Source organism: Phyllosticta citriasiana (genome assembly GCF_038021145.1).
Source record: "Phyllosticta citriasiana strain CBS 120426 chromosome Unknown IWZ02scaffold_4, whole genome shotgun sequence".
Lineage (NCBI taxonomy): Eukaryota > Fungi > Ascomycota > Dothideomycetes > Botryosphaeriales > Phyllostictaceae > Phyllosticta > Phyllosticta citriasiana.
This window is the reverse complement of record NW_027117281.1, coordinates 99,926-117,909: the sequence shown is the minus strand read 5'-3', so window position 1 is coordinate 117,909 and position 17,984 is coordinate 99,926. Positions and strand designations below refer to the sequence as shown.

Genomic DNA, 17,984 nt, shown 5'->3' with positions numbered 1-17,984 from the left:
GGTCTCGTGTGTCGGAGCGAGAAAGATCCGATCGGAGATAAGCTCGGGGCCAAGTCGGTCGATGCCTAATTGGATTTGCGTGACGGCACGCTCAACACGCGTCATGTTCAACGCCACCACTCTTCCATCCAGACTGCAATGCTGCTGTCATCTCTCCGGTCATCGCTGGGATGAATTCTCTTGCTTTTGACGGTTCTACCGTTCTCTACTGGGATGCCTGTTTCCCATCATGTCACCAACCAGAACCCTTCGGCCCGACAGCCACAACAACCACATCAAGCCAGCTGCAGCTTTACCTATCCATTGCTCCGGCGGCCGTTGCAGCTTTGGTCTTGGTCTCTCGTTGTCTTCTTCCAGTCCTATCCAAAGGGCCGCAATGGTGGAAACCCTTTGCTTCAGAAATTGATCAAAATCCTCCCAGAGCCACGAAACGAATATCCTTTTGGCCAATCAGTTTGATTGTACTCTCCTCTGCTGGTCTTGTCTTGGCAATTGTTTCTGCCAGTCTTTCTCGTACGAGAATACCCAATTTCATCGACATCTCGCCATGGGTAAGGCAATTCAACCTCCACAATATGTTCACTAATCATGACTCAGGTTGTATCATGGCTTCTACTGGCCATTGACAGGCCAAGATTTACTCCCAAGCTTTTGATGGTCCTCTTTTGCTCCATGCTTGGCTGTCAGATTGCCCAAATCCTTTGGTCCGATTGGAAGGCTCTTGACCCGTTCTCGATTGCCCAGACCGGAGTAAATCTACTGGCTGTGGTCATCATTCTATTCATGCCAATGCGCAATCCTGCTTTGGAATCATCTGGAATCAGCAAACCTTTTACGGAACCAACCTCGGAACTTCGCAGTCCAGAAGACAACTTGACGCTATGGCAATTCATGACCGTATCATGGATGTCGCCTCTCATATCACGCGGCTACAAGGAGCAGCTTCATGACAGCAATGTTTGGAAACTGCCTTTTGAATTTCAACACACAAGATTGCATCTCTTGTTTCGAGATCTCAGGGGATCCGTTGTTCGTCGACTGTTGAAAGCTAATGGACTCGACCTCATCATATCCACTTGCATTGCAATCGTGGAGCTAGTAGCCAGTAAGCTGCCTCTCTAAATTTACCATGTCTGTCTAACGATCTAGACTTGTCGGTTCCCGTCTTGTTGCAGCAGCTTCTACGTTCAATAGAATCGGAAGATGGAAATCGAGCTGCCATCATCTACGCCGCCCTCATTCTTCTCGCACGACTCGTCGCTGCACAGTCCGTCGTCTTTATTCTCTGGTACTGCAGACGCTGTTATGAAAGATCAAGAGGTGAAATGATTACCATGGTGTATGAAAAAGCATTGACTCGCAAGTCGTTTGGGTTTCATGGTGGTGAAAAGGCAGAGGAAAAGCAAAATGGGACAGCAGACCAAAACGGTGGCGTCGAGGGTAAAACCTCGATGCAAAAACTCATGAACAAAGTCTCTTTTGTTTTCTCACGCAGCAAATCTCAAATCAAGGCACCAGAGAAGCCTCCAAAACAGCCAGCCACAATGGGAAAAATTCTTAACCTTTTGAGGGGCGATGTCTACGAGGTTGCACAGAGGTACGTCTGACAAATGTATGAGAGGTTAGGCTGACTATTCAGGTTTTGGGAATTTCCCAACATATTCACCAAACCTCTACAACTCATCTTTTCCATCATTCTCGTCTGGAAAGTTCTCGGCTGGCCCTGTCTGCTCGGCATGACATGTGTAATTGCAGTCCAAATCCTCAATGCTTTTCTTGTTCGGATGCTCCTTAAATGGGAACGCGTTCGTAGAGCTGCCACGGACTTACGACTTCAAGTTTCTTCTCAATTCGTCGAAGCCATTCGTCATCTCCGATGGTACGACTGGCAAAACAAGTGGCTCGACAAAATTATGGACGCAAGACAGAAAGAATTGCGCCTGCGGGTCGTCACAAGTCTTTGGAACATTTCCATCGCCACGACCAACATGCTTGCCACTGTTTTGTTTCCCGTCGTCTCCTTTTGGGCCTATACCGTGATTGCTGGCCGACCTCTGTCTGTGGACGTTGCATTTCCGGCGCTTCAACTTTTCAACCTCCTGGCAACTTCCCTGAGAGAGCTTCCCAGCCTCATTACAGTCTTGCTGAATGCCACGGTTGCCATGGGACGTATCGAGGATTTCATGCAGGAGCCAGACAAACGGGACCGCTATTCCGATGATGGAGCGTCGGAAATTTCATTTGAAAAGGCGTCGTTTGCCTGGCCGGGCTGCACAAGCCCAGTCCTTGACAAGCTCAACCTTGCATTCCCCAACGGACTTGTGGTAATTTGTGGCAAAGTTGGAGCTGGTAAAACGGCTCTTTTGCAGGCAGTACTCGGAGAGCTTGATACACTGGGCGGCGAAACTCGACTTCCTGATGAGGTGATGGCTTACTGTGCTCAATCATCTTGGCTGCAGCACATGAATATCCGACAAAATATTCTGTTCTCCTCTCCTTTTCAAGAACGTCGCTACAAACAAGTCTTGGAGACTTGCGCACTCACTCCGGACCTTGCAAATTTCAAACATGGAGATTTGTCCGACTTGGGAGAGAATGGTATCGGTTTGTCAGGAGGCCAACGTGCAAGAGTTGCTCTAGCCAGAGCAATCTACAGTCCAGCTCGTATTCTTCTGCTTGACGATCCCTTGGCCGCTCTCGACCACAATACCGCCGAAACAATTGTCAAACGGCTCTTCCGTGGCCCACTGATGGAGGGTAGAACAGTCTTGTTGGTCACTCATCGTCTCGACTTGTGTTGTCACTTGGCAGACTGCGTCGTGGAAATCTCCGAAGGCAAAGCTCAAATTCTCGACTCGGAAGCCAAAGCTTGTCTGTCCAAAATTGTCGAGGCTGAAGAGACGAATCTTGAGGAAGAAATCAAGCTCCACGATGAGCAGCAGCTTGCTGCAGTTCCTGACAAATTTATTGAGGAAGAATATCGAGCAGAAGGTGGAGTAGTCGCATCGGTGTATTGGCAATACATCAAGGCGGGAAAGCTCAAGTGGTGGCTCATTCTCATCCTCACTTTTGCCCTGTTTCGCTTGAACAGACTGATGAACTACTGGTTTCTCAAAGCTTGGGGAGAAGCTTACAATCGCCCTCGTGAACGCATCAACTCCATCTTTTCCGGTCTATTTGACAATGGTCTTTCAGGATTGTTTGACAAATTTCCATTTCCTGAATCCAACGTCCACCCATGGCTGCTGGCATACCTTGCAATCGCCTTGATTCAAGCCTTTGTCTATTTCATCTCGGATGGACTTTTGCTGGTCATTATCTACACTGCAGGCAAGCGTCTTTACAGAGCAGTCATGGAAAGAGTTAGCCGTGCAACTTTTCGCTTTTACGACGTTACTCCTGTTGGACGGTTGATGAACAGGCTGACTTCTGACATTGGCACTTTGGATGGTGGAATCAGCGACAAGCTACAAAACGTTGCTTGGTATACCATCGCCTGGGTTTCGTCTATCATTGTCATTGCATCGGTCACGCCCGTGTTTCTTGTCTTTTCCTGCGCCTTGACTGCATGGTTTGTTTTCATCTTCTTTCGATTTTTACCGACCTCGCAGAGTCTACGTCGTCTGGAGATGGTTTCCCTCAGCCCGCTCATGTCAAATTTTGGCGTGTTACTCGACGGGTTGACGACAATTCGTGCATTCCGTGCACAACACGACTTTCAAGACCGTGTCGTTCGAGTTACGGATGCCTTTCAAAAGATGGACCACTTTTACTGGAGCCTTCAAATGTGGCTGATGTATCGATTCGATGCTCTGTCAGCCTTTTCGACCTTTGTCTTGACACTACTGGCGCTTTACGACAATCTTTCGCCAGGGTTGACGGCCTTTATGCTTACGACTGCGTCAAACTTTGTTGTCGCCACGCACTCGCTCTGTAAACAATATGGAGCGCTCCAGATGGATTTTGTTTCGGTCGAACGTGTGGTGGAGCTGCTTCACATTGAAGAGGAGTCTGAGGGAACTGTTGATCCGCCAGCTTCATGGCCAGCCTATGGCGACGATATTGTTTTTGACAATGTCACTGTCAAGTATGCTCCTCATTTGGAGCCATCATTGTCCGAAGTCAGCTTTCAAATTCCAGGAAGATCGACTACAGCCGTCATTGGGCGGACGGGGTCTGGAAAAAGCACTTTGGCCTTGACACTTCTTGCGACGAGTGAGTGTATACTCCTTGTCATTAAACAACCTTGCTAACGTTTGTAGTCCTCCCACAGCCAGGTGGTCAAATTCGAGTTGGAAATATGGACATTTCCAAAGTCAACGTCCATGCGTGGCGCCAGCGGATTGTGCGTTCCTACTTGACCTGCCTGACACGAGCTAACAGAACCAGAGCTTTGTTGCCCAAGACCCCGTCTTGTTTCCTGGAACGTTGCGCCAGAATCTTGATCCCATCAACGAGCACTCGGACGAAGAATGCGCAGCCATCATTCTCCGCATTCTCGGCCCCGAATGGTCACTATCCTCTCGCATCGAAGGCGGAGGTAAGAATCTGAGTCAAGGCCAGCGACAACTTGTGGGCATTGGACGAGCCGTGTTGAGGCGCAGTCCTGTCGTCATTCTAGACGAGGTACTTCTCTTGCTCCTTTCTTAAATCAATTGCTAACTTGTCAGGCTACTGCTTCCATAGACATGGAGACGGCACTTTGGATCCAAGAAGTTTTGCGTGAAGAGTTGCGCGAGAGCACCGTCATTACCGTTGCGCATCGCGTCGAAGCCGTCAAGGATGCAGACTATTGCATTGTCCTTGACTCTGCGAGAGTCGTTGCAGCTGGACATCCATCAGAGATTATGAGTTGGACAAGGTAGATGATAGACGTAGAGCTAGAATGACATTGACGACGCAGCGATTCACTTGTCTTTTCAGCCTCTATTTATCCAGGCGTATTTCCAGAATCTCAGTATCACGCCAAGGCTGAAGACGGAATCAATTCGCGACGAAAGGATCACCACCTTGGTGGAAAACTTGCACAGTGGTTGCTTTTGCTCGTCAAACTCACCATGTTGCACCAGAATGACCTCGGCAATCCAACCGCCACGACTCGGCAATGGACGCCGTGAGGGGCTCTCTTCACCGACAATCAACACCGGCATCCATCTACCACTGCAGCATGCTGCACACCCTGCGACCGGTTCATCGACTACGCCCTTCTCACTACCTTCTCCGCCACTCCCCGCATCGCGCTCGCGCATCGACATGGCCGAAATCACATCCGTCCAAGCCGTCAGCCAAGGACGGCCGAGAAAGTCAGCGCCTGTCCCTCTCGCGACCTTCGTTGGGCTATCTCATTGTCGAAATCAGTCGTACAGACTGGCGAGCTACAATCAATACGCTGCGACACGAAATGCGGTCAATGCCGGGACAGCAAGGTGCCTTTCGACGCGTCTTTTGCATCCTCGCTCTTCCTGTAGCCGGCGCAATGACCGTTGGAATATTGGCCACTTGGAGACAACCACACAATGATGAGGAAGAATGATGATCGAGGACACAATTGCTGTACGTCATGTACGAAAAGACAGCTCCTGAGCGTCAGGCACGGCTCGGGCGGCAGTCTCGCGTTGTCGGGCGACAGCCTCGCGGCCCGAGAGACACGAAAAATCTCCGGATCGCAGCAACGACGTGCAGATATGCAACCGTCAGACCCACAGCAGCTGGCCGAATCTATTTTATCACAAGGCGGTGGTGTGAGAAATTCACACCGACAACAACAAAAGACGACTTGTTTGTCACATTTGGGAAAGCGTTGTTTCTGTATATTCCTCCAGCGTGCAAGTCCGATATCGCTGACGTCAGCGATTGATTGATCTTTTGACTTTTGACAGCACAAGACGCTGAACAAACAATCGACCACCTTTCTCCTGAAATTCACGGAGTACGCTATGAACATGGAGCCTACACACTCGCGCTGTCTCTCCCGTGGGGCCCCACAACAAAGCAGCACGTCGTTGCTTGAACGGCTGCCCGTTGAACTGCGCCTACAAATCTACGACCTCCTCTTCCCAACCAAATGTGTGCCATACCACGCAATTTCCAACGGCACGCTCCGTCATGACACTGAACCTACCTCGACCAAAATCCTCCGCCTCAACCGCGACGTGCACGCCGAAGCATCCTCCTATCTCTACGCGCGTACCCCTTTCGAAGTCCGCATCAATCCGAATGGCATCCAGCTGTGCGGCGGCCGCCACATGACGTATCCGGCATATGACTTTGGGAAGCACGGCGGTCCGGAAAAGATCCATGGCGTGCCGCACGTGTGGGACGGGCTGCTGCGGAATGTGAGGAGGTTGGAGCTACGGCTCACGGCGTGGGTGCAGCGGGACATGTTTGACATGGTGGCCGCGTACTTGCAGTATTTTGTGGCCAGGTTGTTGGATGCCGGGGCGAACCTGGATTCCATTCGCGTCGCTGTTGAGTGGCAGAATGGCCTTTCCAATTTTCCAATTAGCAGGCCCAGCGTGGAGATGGCGAGGAAATTGCTGCAGCCGTTGACGCTGCTGAAGGGGTTGCGTGAGGTGCGATTTGGTCGCATTGCTCCGCTGCCTGTTGGTTTTGATTATAGTGCTGGGTACTATTCTGTCACGGAAGAGGAGCAATACGGCGAGTTGAGGGAATGGCTGAAGGGGGAGATGGAGCGGAGGACTTAGAACTGTTTGATTTTGGCGTTGGGAGACGGAGGTCCTGGAGACTGAGGAGTTTAGGCAGGCATCTTTTTAAACGGTCGATTTCTGATTTCGATAGGGTGAGTGGATCCCATTGGCCACTCATGCAGTAACTAATTTACAAGAATTGAATTCTCCTTCCCTTCCCCTACTTGCGGAAAGCACGCAAGTTCCACAAGCTCCTCTTCCTCGAGCCCTCCGCCTGCACGGGGCGCGCGTTCTCCTGCGAACCCGAGCCGGACGTAGTCTCCTCCAGCTCCTCTCCCTCCTCCTCCTCCTCCTCCTCCTCCACCGGGGCCGTCTTGCTGGCCACCGGACAAAAGCGACGGTGCTCCTCCAGGACGGCGCGACGGAGAGGAGCCTGGTCATGACCCAAGACACAGCCAGGGTCGTGGTCGGCGACGGGGCCGTCGAGGAAGGGCTCGCAGATGACGTCGACGGCACGCAGGCCGTGCGGCAGGCGGCAAGAGCCAGGACAGATGGTCGGCGGAGGCATGTCGCGGACGCCAGCACCCAGACCGAGAGCCACGCTGTCCTTGGCCGCTAGGCCGATGGCGACGCAGACGTGCTGTGGAGCGGTGCAGCTGGGGATCTGGCACGCGTGGCCGCAGGCATTGCAGGGGCAGAGCATGGCCAGGTCGATGGGCTTGATGGTGATGGGCTCCTTTAAGGGTTGAAGTTAGAAAGAGTAGAGAATGGGGGAAAGGGAGGGCGTACCATGCTCATGGCAAACAGGTTCATCATGCCGAGCAGGTGGTTGGCGAGCGAGCGAAGCAGGGCAGGACGCGACGTCTTGGGTCTGTTTGTGGTGGATGCCAGCACGAGACCAATGTCTTCGGCCATGGCGGACAGCTTGTGGTGGAGGTAGGCCGCCTCGAGGTGAGAGCGGCCGCGCGAGAGAATCTGCGGAATGTGCTCGAGCAGGACTTGAATGTCGACTTGCTCCAGACGTGGGTCGCGGAGGATGTTGTTGACTAGGGCTCGCGCTTCGGCCTTGTAGTCGACGTCTGGGTTGGGGTAGAGCTTTGCGTGCTCGCAGGACTTGTTGACGGGAGACATGGTGTATGTGTCTTGGATGGTAGATGTGTCGTCGTTGGTGTGCTCGTGGTCGACGACGGAGGCGCGGTGGTTGAATGTGGTTTCGTCAGGAATCAACTCTTCAGCGGCGAGCTCGTAGTGAGAAGATTGATCTGGCGAGCTCGTGTCGTCAGAGCGAGTCGGTGAGGCAGGCTGGCGCTCGAAGATTCCGTTGGCGATGCGACGAAGGATGGGAGTGAGGTCGTCGGTTGAGGGAGCGTCGTGGATAGAAGACGCTGGCATGCTCGGGGTGAATCTTTCAAAGGCAGAAGCAAAATCATCCTCGTAGAGGCTCGGCGACGACATTGTGAATGGTGGTGCGGCTTGACGTCGTGCGGCTTAAGGTTGACGACGTGGTGTCGCGGCTGTGGTGTTTTGGTCAAAATGGGTGCGGCTGGGTTTTTTTGTCTCTGGAGTGCGTGGGCAAGTAGACACCCACAGCCAGGCGTACGCTGTACTTGTTGAGGACGTCTACTGGTCTTTTAGAAGAGGGAACAACTCTCAGACCTTACAGTCACAAAGTAGGACAGCCAACGTGACTAGGAGGCTTGGATTCGCCCAAAACTCTTCAAGGAAATGTCTATATAGAGAAATAAGGGCTATATTGCCTACTGGTGTTCATTCTTGCAGCCGTTCAAGTGATTGGGATGGGTTGAGGTCAAGAAATTTCCAGAATGGGCTAGCGTGCAAGCGACAGGACCATGGTCCATCAGCCACCGACGTGCGATGGTCATCCATGGGGCGAGGTCAATTCGACGTCAAGAAGACAGACTCCATTGTGAAATGCCACGAATTGAGGCCTTTTCCTGCTCCGTTCGCCTGGGATAACTAGAGCAAGAGTCTCTGCCGCTGCAACCTCAACTCCATGATCTTCAGCTGCAGGCAAAGCAACGAAAGATCAAAAGAAAGGACATGTCCACCAGGGAGGCAACCTATGACAGAAGATGCAACGGAGCGGGCCGTGCCGATCTCAGGGTCCTGCAGGGCGCTCTCTGCGTCGCCAGAAGGTTGGATACAGACGCGGGAACAGTTTCATGGATAAATGCGTGAGGACATTAGCCGATCAATAAATGACGACGATGGACAAGTAAAGATTGTAAAAGGAAAAGGTCAAACACTGGAGGGGTTTGCTCTGCAAGCCAAAAGCGATTGCCACAAAGGCGATGCTAACTCTAGATCAGAACACCTGGCAAAGATGCAGCAGCAGACAATCTCCTTCAACTTCAAACTGAGAGAGCTGAAGTCACTCCAGTATCCATTCTTGACGTGTTGATTACCGGCCAGACCAAGAGGCAAAGCAGCCGTCTCCCCACCGCCACATCCATTTCGGTCGCTCTCGAGCCAAATCTCCTAGCCAAGCCCAGCCCAGCCGCAGCGGAACGGAACGCAGCGGCAGCAATTGATTTCAGTGCGGCTACTCAGCGACGCCGCGTTTACCCTGCAGCACTCGACTCAGCCGCACGCGCACACCGCTCAGCCTCACCGCGCGTATATTCCCTGTGTAGATGGGTCTGGACTGCGTTGACGGCGAGGACGCATTACAAATGGTGGAGGAGAAAATAACGAGGGAGTGCGACGACCAGGCTAGACGCGGGATAAGACGGAGAGAGCTATCTACTTTCGTTGGACGGCAACATCATCTGTTCAGGCACAGCAGATTCAAACGCCACACCCGTCGGGTAACGGCACGTGGTGCCTTGATCGAGCCGAGGATCATTGTGGTCATCCATTTGCATAGTACGAGCGCCACTTTGTAATGGTGGGGTGGTCCCTGTTGATGGAAGGGGAGCTGACAGATGAAGGGACGGAGTCGTGAAACTGCTGACAGATTCCCCAGGATGGAAGCATGTGACACAGAGGATTGAACAATAGCATAAGATATTACCCATTAATAGTTATAATTAAGGACAGTAGGCCGTACATCCAAAGTGCCCACCATCGTAAGTGTATTAAATACTTTTGGCCGTCAAAGGATGGGTATCATAATCATATCCAGCAGGCCGACCGTTGCCGCTTTGTCGAAGAATCCAGAACTCCAGTAGACAATTTTGAACTCCAGTATCCAAACTAAGGAAGGAGAAAATCATAGGGCAACGCTTTGTGCACTAGCTTCAATTAGAATAGTTCTCGACATGTGTGAATGGCGGTGTACCTCTGCGACTTGGCCCACTCTTCTGCCTTCTTGCAAGAGGCACATTTTTGAGGAATCGTCATTCTGTCCACACTGACTCCGAGACAGAAACCTTTTCGATTGCGGATAGGAGTGCACCAGCGTTGACGTGTTCCGCCCGAATGACCGCACGAGTAGTAGACTTTGGTTTCTTCGCACATGTCGATTGAGGTGTGGGGAGTGGAGGATCGACGGAATGAATTTCAACGACGATTGAAATCGTATAAATGTGTGGGTTGAGGCTTTTTTCAGTCGTACGCGTTACTTTATTGGGAAGTTTTGTTCCCAAAGGTTTAGACTTTGAAGCGTCGCCGTTTAGGGTTCCGGGCGGATAGTGTGAGATACGGCGATCGTGACGAATATAGACGATTTTGTACTGTTTGTTGCCTGTCGATCGCTTCGTCTGTCAGTCACCAGCTTGAGTCCAGGCACAGCTGGTCCGTGATGCAACGGGAGAAAGGTTCCTTGTTGTCGGGAGGGCCGGCCTTGGTTTATATCGACAGCCACATCAAACAAGGCGATACGCAGGCCAGAATGAGCTCCGTCAAAAGTTGGTGCTTGCTCATTTCAAACACAGTCGAGGCTGCAGCGGGCCGGTGCGTCGTAACAACTTTCAATGGTCATGGGATTGATTCATGTCGGACAGCCACGGTTACGTCCGCTTGATTGGCATTCGACGTTTGTTTTGCTGCAAGCCGTCACACAGCCGCGACTTGGAGACGCGGTTTATGAGATGGGCGAACGCACGTGCTTCCGGCTCACACGAGCTTGATTGTCAGGAGCTGATACGCGCGCCCTGACAGCGAAACTTTTGAAAAATTTGGGCAGCAGTCAATTTCGACTAGTAATTCCTCATAGTTTCGTCACGAGCTTGCCCGTGTTGCTGCCCTCGAACAATGTGAGCCACGTTTTTGGCACGTCCTCAAACTTGGTTTCCACAACCGTCTCGTTGCCGTCACCAATCTTGAGCTTCCCTTGCTTTGCCGCGTTGGCCAACTCCATGACCGTGTCCTTGGCCTTGCCCTGAGCCAAAAAGTCGAGAAGAATGAAGCCCTTGATTTGAAGCCTCATAGTGACGACTTCGAACCAGTTTCTCAAAAATTGACCCTCTGTCGAATTGTATGAAGAAATGGCACCGCAGACTGCCACCATACCTCCTTGTTTAATTCGAGGGAGCATCATGTCCAGAATTTCACCTCCAACATTATCAAAGTAAACGTCAACGTAATCGGGAGTGGCCGCTTTGAGGTCTTTACGGAACGTGGGAGATTTATAGTTGAGGCATTCGTCGGCGCCGATAGACTTTACCCAGGCACACTTGTTGTCGCCACCTGCGATTCCAATGACTTTTTTGCAGCCAAGGAGTTTTTTGGCGATCTAAAAGGTTAGTACTGGAACGTATTTGAGAGGGGCTTGCTAACCTGTACGACCATGCTTCCAGTTGCTCCAGCAGCACCGCTCACAACCACGACATGCTCAGGCTTGGCTTCGGCAATCTCCTTGATGCCGTAGTATGCAGTAAGGCCAGTAAATCCGAGCGCTCCAAGGTATTGAGTTTCCTTGATGCCTGGAACCTCTGGGACGAGAGAGACGTCTTTGGCGTCGAGTACGGCGTATTCCCTCCAACCAAGGCTGAATGCGGTGACCAGCTTGCCCTTTTCAAATCCTGCAGCCTTGCTTTCGACAATCTCGGCGATACCACCAGACTTCATGCATTCGCCAAGCTTGACTGGAGCGACGTACATGCGCTCGGGCTTGACATTTCCAATCCAACCACGCTGAGCAGGGTCATTGGAGAAGTATCGAGTGCGAACGAGCACTTGGTTGTCGGCAAGAGGAGGAAGGTCGACGGTTTGGAGGGTAAAGGTTGGTTCGGGGCCATCAAGGACGGGTAGGCCGGTGGGATGCCTGGAAAGGACCCATTGACGTGTGGAAGTAGCCATTGTTGGAGCTGTTGGAGACGCAATTTTGCTGGCGCGGGCCTCCTTTGTAGGATGGCGCACGACGGAGATGGTGTGAGACGGTGCCGCACGGTGGGGGCGGAATTGGTGTTGGGAAAGGTTACAAGTCCGGCCGGGACAACAAGCCGAGGCTCACCACCGACAGACACCTCGACTCACCATCCAAACAAAACCCACACCACGACGCCCGGAGATGTCTTTTCGCCCGTCAATCGTCCACATTTTTCTCATTGATGGCAATGCTGACAAACAGACGACCCACTGTCGCTCGCCACCGGAGGAGAGGTCTCTTATGTCCAGAAAACGTCACCGACTCAACGCACAGGTTCATCTTGACGATTCCCATCTTGGAAAGTTGGAGTCCCATCTAGACCGCTGTTGAGCCGTCTTTCCGGTTGACTTTGGAAGACGTCTGCTGCTGATTCAGCGACAGCCTGGATTTCGGGTGCTACCTGAGGCGGAACGAAAAACGAGTAGGAATGTCGACATCGGCTACTTTTGAGCGGTACAACGCCTTTCCACAACCGCCAACAGCTACATGATGTGGGGTCAAGAACACCATGTTGTCGCACACGTCAAGCTTAGACAAAACCTGTGATACGAGACGTGCTTATTGACAGTCGAGGCCACCAGCCGGCATTCTCGCCGTTCCACCTGCAACGTCAACCATGTGACATTGTCCATCGTGGGGGATCTTCCGAGCCGACCTGACGCTGATCAAGGTGGAGAGACTGTTGGTGCGTGTCAAGCGATGGATGGTCAACACCAAAAATTGCCGACTCGCGATAGTCAAGCCCATGGCCTTACATTGCAGGCGTCGACCTTGTGGTCAAAAATGAGGCAATTATGGCCAATTGGTTCAAGCCGACCGGGGCCTGCATATGCGCCTCGAGGTATTCCGTCAAACTGCTTGTAACGACTCGACGTGGCTCCACTGCTTGGCTCCGACTCCGTCATGCCCGACTTTCATCATGCTTCAACCTCCGTATCCGCCGTCATCTTCAACTCCTCCGCACTGCTTGCAGGAGCCACTCTGACTGCGTATGCTCTTCTCCACGAGCCACGAATCTCCATCCAAGTCATTCCCGCTCAATAGCCATTCGCAACGTCTCTTCTTCCCATTTGTTCGTCATTGATGCCCTACAACACATATAGACATCATGGGTAAGTTTTCTTCTCTTCTGACCGGTTCTTTCTAAGTGGATTCGTTACAGCCTCCGACCAGTGGAACGGCTTTCATCACGCCCCTCATCCGGACGAGGATGATGATTGGTATTACGATCAAGAGTCCGATTACCTAGCCGATCAACCTCCTCCACCTCCTCCACCTCCTAAGCAGTCCAACATGTTGCAATACCAGCCTTATGCCCAACCGGCTCCTCAGCCCAAAGTTAGAGTGGATCTTAGTCGAGTTTCTTACTCGACTTGGCAAAACCCATGGCAAAGCTCGCTTAAATATCAAAATCAACAACGGAGTCAACAGGGTGCAAGGCCGGTCTATGGCTACAGCGCATGGGATTATCAGGATGAGGATCAGGATGAAGAATGTGTGTTGTCAATACATCTTGCTGGCTTGGCTGACCTTGATAGATGCAAGTAGCGGCATGGAAGATGTGGTTGAAGTCGATTCATTCCACGCTGACCCACATATCATCGACCAGGATGAAGTTCCCGCTGCACCTGAACCTGCAGGTCCCTCTCAGGCTCCTCCGCCACCCCCTGCTCCAGCTCCTCCACCTGATGACGTGGTGGTTGTTCCCCCACCTATTGCCATTCATACCGGCCAACTTCCTCCTGGTATCACGGTCCCTTCCTCTCCAAGCAGCGGAAAGAGTGTTCACTTTCCTGAAGGACTTGAGGACCCCAAAGGAACATCAATCAGAAACGGTAAAAAGGTTTTGAATCGAAAGGCATCATTGTCCAATCTCAAGGAACCGCCAAAACCAATCATCCCACTGGTTCAAAAGCGTGAACACAAAGGATTGACCTGGAAAGAACAGCAAGAAAAGAGGCGACAAGACCAAGAAAAGAGGAGAGAGGCTGCAAGACAACGATTTCTGAAGTTGATGGAAGCAGCCAAGAAGAAGAAGGAATTGGATTTGCAGCAAAAGAAGGAGGCTGCCGAAAAGGCCAAGAAGAAGAAGGAGGAAGACGCCGAAAAGGCCAAGAAAAAGGCCGAAGAAGACGCCATCAAAGCAAAGAAGAAAGCTGAGGAGGCGAAGAAGAAAGCCGAAGAGACCAAGAAGAAGAAGGAGCTCGAAGCCGAAAAGGCAAAGAAGAAGGCTGAGGAAGCCAAGAAGAAAAAGGAGCTTGAAGCCAAGAAGAAGGAGGACGCGAAGAAGAAAGCTGAGGAGGCAAAGAAGAAGCTTGCAGCCAAAAAGTCGGCTCTCAAAAAACCAAAAACCAAGGATGCCACCAGCGGCGGTGGGGACGGCGAAGTGCCTCCTCCAGCTCCCGACCCACCATCCGCACCAGAAGAAGTTACGAAGTCTGTTTTGCCCAGCGATGCCCTTGACGATGTGGAGAGTTCTTCCCCTGATTTTTCTGCGTGTCATGATGCTGACCCATCGGCTGACGAGCGAATTGATGCGTCAGAAACCAGTCTTGACCAAGAAACGAAAGCGCAACTCCCTGCCGACATTGCAGACCCGTCCGATTCGAAAGGTGGTCAAAGTGAAGGCGAAGACCAGCGACATGAGAGCGTGGGTGAAGGGCAGCCAACCGGAGACGGCTTGGAGGATGAGATTTTAGCAGATGTTGTTGAAGGGGAAAATTCAGGGGGTGTATCAGTTGAACACGTGGTTGTCGAAGCTGAGAGCAAAGATGCGTCGATGGAGGAGGCGGCCCAGCCAAATGTTGAGGTTCCAGATGATGGTCCAAAGGTGGACGACCCGTCGACAGAATCGCCATCTCCACTAGACGACGCAAGACCTGCAGCAGATGAAGAGATTCAGACGAGCAACGACAATGCCGAACCAAAAACTCTCTCGAATTCTCCATCCGAGACATCAGTCGATGAGTCAAGCCAAGATCTGCACGATCAAGAAACGAATAACGGCTCTATTCAACGTGAGGAGTTTAAAGACCTGCCGTCAACAGGCGATGAGGCGGCCGGGGAGGTTCCAAGCAACCACGAAATTCCACCACCAACCTCTGAAAATTTGGTTCAAGATGATGGAGGTACTGACGAGAGACTTTATATTTCTAAAGACCACGAGACCTCTGTTGACGTACAAAGTGCGCCTGAAGAGACTCCTAATCAGTGTGACGGAACCAACACGACCGAGATGTCACAAAAAGAGTCCTCCGACTCGACCGAAGAGCCAGACCATGGTACTACACGCAATGATGCCCCACCTCTTCTAGAACACACCGAACATGTTGAACATCAACCCGCGCAGAACCTAGACATGTCAGAAAATTCTTCAAGTGGCGAGTCAATCCCTGAATTGAAGGACAATCAAGAAGGCGGCGGCTCTTTTTCGCCACAGCAAGACGTCGACCATCTATCCAGTGACGACAAAGACTCGATTGCGCAGTCTGAAGAAAGAGGAGACGGCGGCGTACCACCACCTGACCCATCAATCGATGATCAGAATCATTCAGAGGAAGATCCGCTGTCGCCGCAAGAAAAAGCAGAAGAGCATCTCCCGGATGAATCTGGCGGAAGCGAGCAGTCTAGCCAAGATGTTAACGAGTCTCTGGCGCCTCCCACTCCTGAAATTCCTGCAGGCGATACAATGCAGCAAGAAAGCTCTCAAGTCTTGGAAAAGATAGGCTCCGAGGAGAAAAGCCAAATCGATCACTCCGCTCAAGAGGAAAATGATGATCCTGCGCCGCTGCGAGAAGATTTCGAGCCGTCTTCCAACGAAGCCGATCTTACAGTCGAGTCAGAGCAAAATGAAGATGATGGTGCTTCCGCAAGTGATGGAGCAGGCCAACCAGTGGACAAAGGAAGCTCCGAGGCAAAGACACCGCTCATCGATGAAGACCAGGCATCTCAACTGGAGGAAAGTGAGCATGACGAGGTCGTTCCGCCTGCCGCTCCCGATGTTCCTCTGCTTGACGATGAAAGAGTGCAAGTGGATGAGGCAGGCACGGAAGAAAACTCTGGACACACAAGTATCGAAGAAATATCGCAGGACCTCTTGAATGCAACTGAAGACAAGGCAGGCCAGGGAAAGGATGAGGAAGTTCAGACCACGGATGGCGCCAAACAGGTCGATGCCGCTCCAAATGAAGAGCACGATACATTAGCAACGCCTCAAGATGCGGAAAATGAGAGTCAAGAGGACCATGGAATATCGCAAGGCTTGATCTCTGCTGAACATGATCAAGCGGCTTTAAAAGACGAAAATGTCGTGGATGAACACGAAGAGAACCAAGAGGAAGCTCCCGAGCCTCGAACCTTTGAAGATGTTGAAGATGTCACCGAACCGGATGCTGGCCACGCACATGATGCAACTCACGATACAGAAGAGGGTCATGAGACAGCACAAGACTCTGCTGTCGCTGAACCAAGTGGAAAGCAACCTGATAACGCTTCAACAGCCGACAACACTGGACAAGAACATGGAGAGAGCCAGGAGAGCGCCGCCAAGACTGTCAAAGCTGAAGTTGATGCAGATAACAGTGAATCACCCAATAATCAGTCTTCAGATGAAAAGATCCAGGAGACATCAAGTAACCCTGCTGCTGTCGACGAGGCTGATCATGGCGAGGCTGAGACGGGAGATGATGGCGAGCAAAGCTTGAGCGCGCCCGACACCACGCAAGTCAACTCCAATCCGCCAGCAGAGCCCGTAGAGAGCACGGCTGAGGGTGCCGAATCTTCAAACTCTTCGCAAAAGCTCGATGAACCTGGTAGTGTGGACGATTGTTCGAGCGAAGCTGATTCATCGGAGAAGCCTGTCGAGACTGCTGAGGTGGCGAGTACTGACCACGACCATCCGAGGGAAAAAATCGATGATGCTGCCACCGACTCCACGGCTGCGGTGGAAACTGTCGACTCTGAAAACTCAAAGGCTGCTGTTGATGAGGATGCACAAGACCAAGATCAGGACGGCGGCGTTGATGAAAATAAGGTGATCATCGAATCTAATGACGCCTCGGCGGATGACACTAGTCCGCACAAGGACGATTGTTCCCAGCAAGCATCAGGAGACACTGGGACACCGCCACAAGCAGCAGCGACTGAGGACGATGAAGCAGCGCAGGATTCACAACCGCCAGCTGCAGAAACGAGCGAAAGTCAAGAAAATGTGAAGTATTCCAGCAGTGGTGATTCGAAAGACAACACAGAACAAACTCCTGAGCCAGAAGACAATCAAGCAAAGGAAACCCCCGAGAACGAGTCGAAATCTCCCAACACCGAGCCAGAACGAGATAATTCTGCCGCCTCACCACCTGTAGATGCCGGCAGCTCCAACAGTGATGAATTAAAAGACATTGCGGAACAAAACCCCAGATCAGACGACTCACAAGCGAAATGTAAGCCCGGGAACGAGTCTACGCCTCCAAATGCCGACCCAGAACAAGATGATTCCGCGGCTTCACCACCTACCGACGACCATGACAACAAGAAAGTTTCCCAGACCGCAGACTCTAAAGAAGAGGACACATCACCAGCTGAAGATCAGCAGCAAGATGCTGCTCCCTCTGAAGAAAAGAATGAGAAGTCCGACTCGGAGAAACACCCTGCTGAGTCCGACAAGGAGCCTCAAAAGGACGCACAGCCTACTGCCCCGGATCCTGCGAGTGAGTCTCAAGAAGACGATTCATCACCATCCCCAGAGCAGCAGGAAAATACTTCTCCACCAGAAAAATCAGCAGAAACGCCCGACGCGAAAGATCCAGTTTCAGAATCCACCAAGGAGCCAGAGACAAGTCAAGAACGTCAAAAGGACGCACAGCCTGCTGTCTCGGAGTCCGCAATCGAGCCTCAAGAAGAGACAACTTCCGTAGCGGAAAAGCCGGAGTACGCAGAGGCTGATTACAAGGTTGTGGAGGCGATTATGAATCCACCTCCACCGCCGGAACCTGAGCCTGAGATTCAGA

General features: G+C 51.9%; 4 protein-coding genes across 4 annotated transcripts; 2 read left to right on the top strand and 2 right to left on the bottom strand.

Moving 5' to 3' along the window:
* Window positions 1-170: 170 nt before the first annotated feature.
* On the top strand, window positions 171-4,865 carry IWZ02DRAFT_373986 (ABC transporter; the record flags this gene model as incomplete). The annotated part of the gene is made up of 7 exons (XM_066764737.1): window positions 171-551; window positions 598-1,105; window positions 1,150-1,597; window positions 1,640-4,215; window positions 4,263-4,345; window positions 4,390-4,626; window positions 4,671-4,865. 7 exons carry the CDS (start codon window positions 171-173, stop codon window positions 4,863-4,865), a joined length of 4,428 nt encoding a protein of 1,475 aa, XP_066624243.1.
* An 828-nt stretch (window positions 4,866-5,693) lies between these two features.
* On the top strand, window positions 5,694-7,045 carry IWZ02DRAFT_197143 (uncharacterized protein). Its single transcript, XM_066762509.1, has 2 exons — window positions 5,694-5,808; window positions 5,880-7,045. Exon 2 carries the CDS (start codon window positions 5,937-5,939, stop codon window positions 6,702-6,704), a length of 768 nt encoding a protein of 255 aa, XP_066624242.1. The 5' UTR covers window positions 5,694-5,808; window positions 5,880-5,936; the 3' UTR covers window positions 6,705-7,045.
* Window positions 6,975-8,417, bottom strand: IWZ02DRAFT_445751 (uncharacterized protein). The gene has a single exon (XM_066767185.1). The coding sequence runs from the start codon at window positions 8,100-8,102 to the stop codon at window positions 7,386-7,388; it is 717 nt and encodes a 238-aa protein (XP_066624241.1). The 5' UTR covers window positions 8,103-8,417; the 3' UTR covers window positions 6,975-7,385.
* A 2,308-nt stretch (window positions 8,418-10,725) lies between these two features.
* IWZ02DRAFT_196575 (uncharacterized protein) lies at window positions 10,726-12,022 on the bottom strand. Its single transcript, XM_066762506.1, has 2 exons — window positions 11,388-12,022; window positions 10,726-11,343 (listed from the first exon to the last, which is right to left on the bottom strand). The coding sequence occupies exons 1-2, from the start codon at window positions 11,907-11,909 to the stop codon at window positions 10,819-10,821; spliced, it is 1,047 nt and encodes a 348-aa protein (XP_066624240.1). The 5' UTR covers window positions 11,910-12,022; the 3' UTR covers window positions 10,726-10,818.
* Between the last annotated feature and the right edge of the window lie 5,962 nt (window positions 12,023-17,984).

Excerpts from the sequence above, each read along its gene's own strand:
- IWZ02DRAFT_197143 (XM_066762509.1), top strand. The coding sequence starts at position 5,937 with ATGAACATGGAGCCTACACACTCGCGCTGTCTCTCCCGTGGGGCCCCA.
- IWZ02DRAFT_445751 (XM_066767185.1), bottom strand. The coding sequence starts at position 8,102 with ATGTCGTCGCCGAGCCTCTACGAGGATGATTTTGCTTCTGCCTTTGAA.
- IWZ02DRAFT_196575 (XM_066762506.1), bottom strand. The coding sequence starts at position 11,909 with ATGGCTACTTCCACACGTCAATGGGTCCTTTCCAGGCATCCCACCGGC. Across the intron at positions 11,344-11,387 it reads CTGGAAGCATGGTCGTACAG|ATCGCCAAAAAACTCCTTGG; the intron begins GTTAGCAAGCCC and ends CTAACCTTTTAG.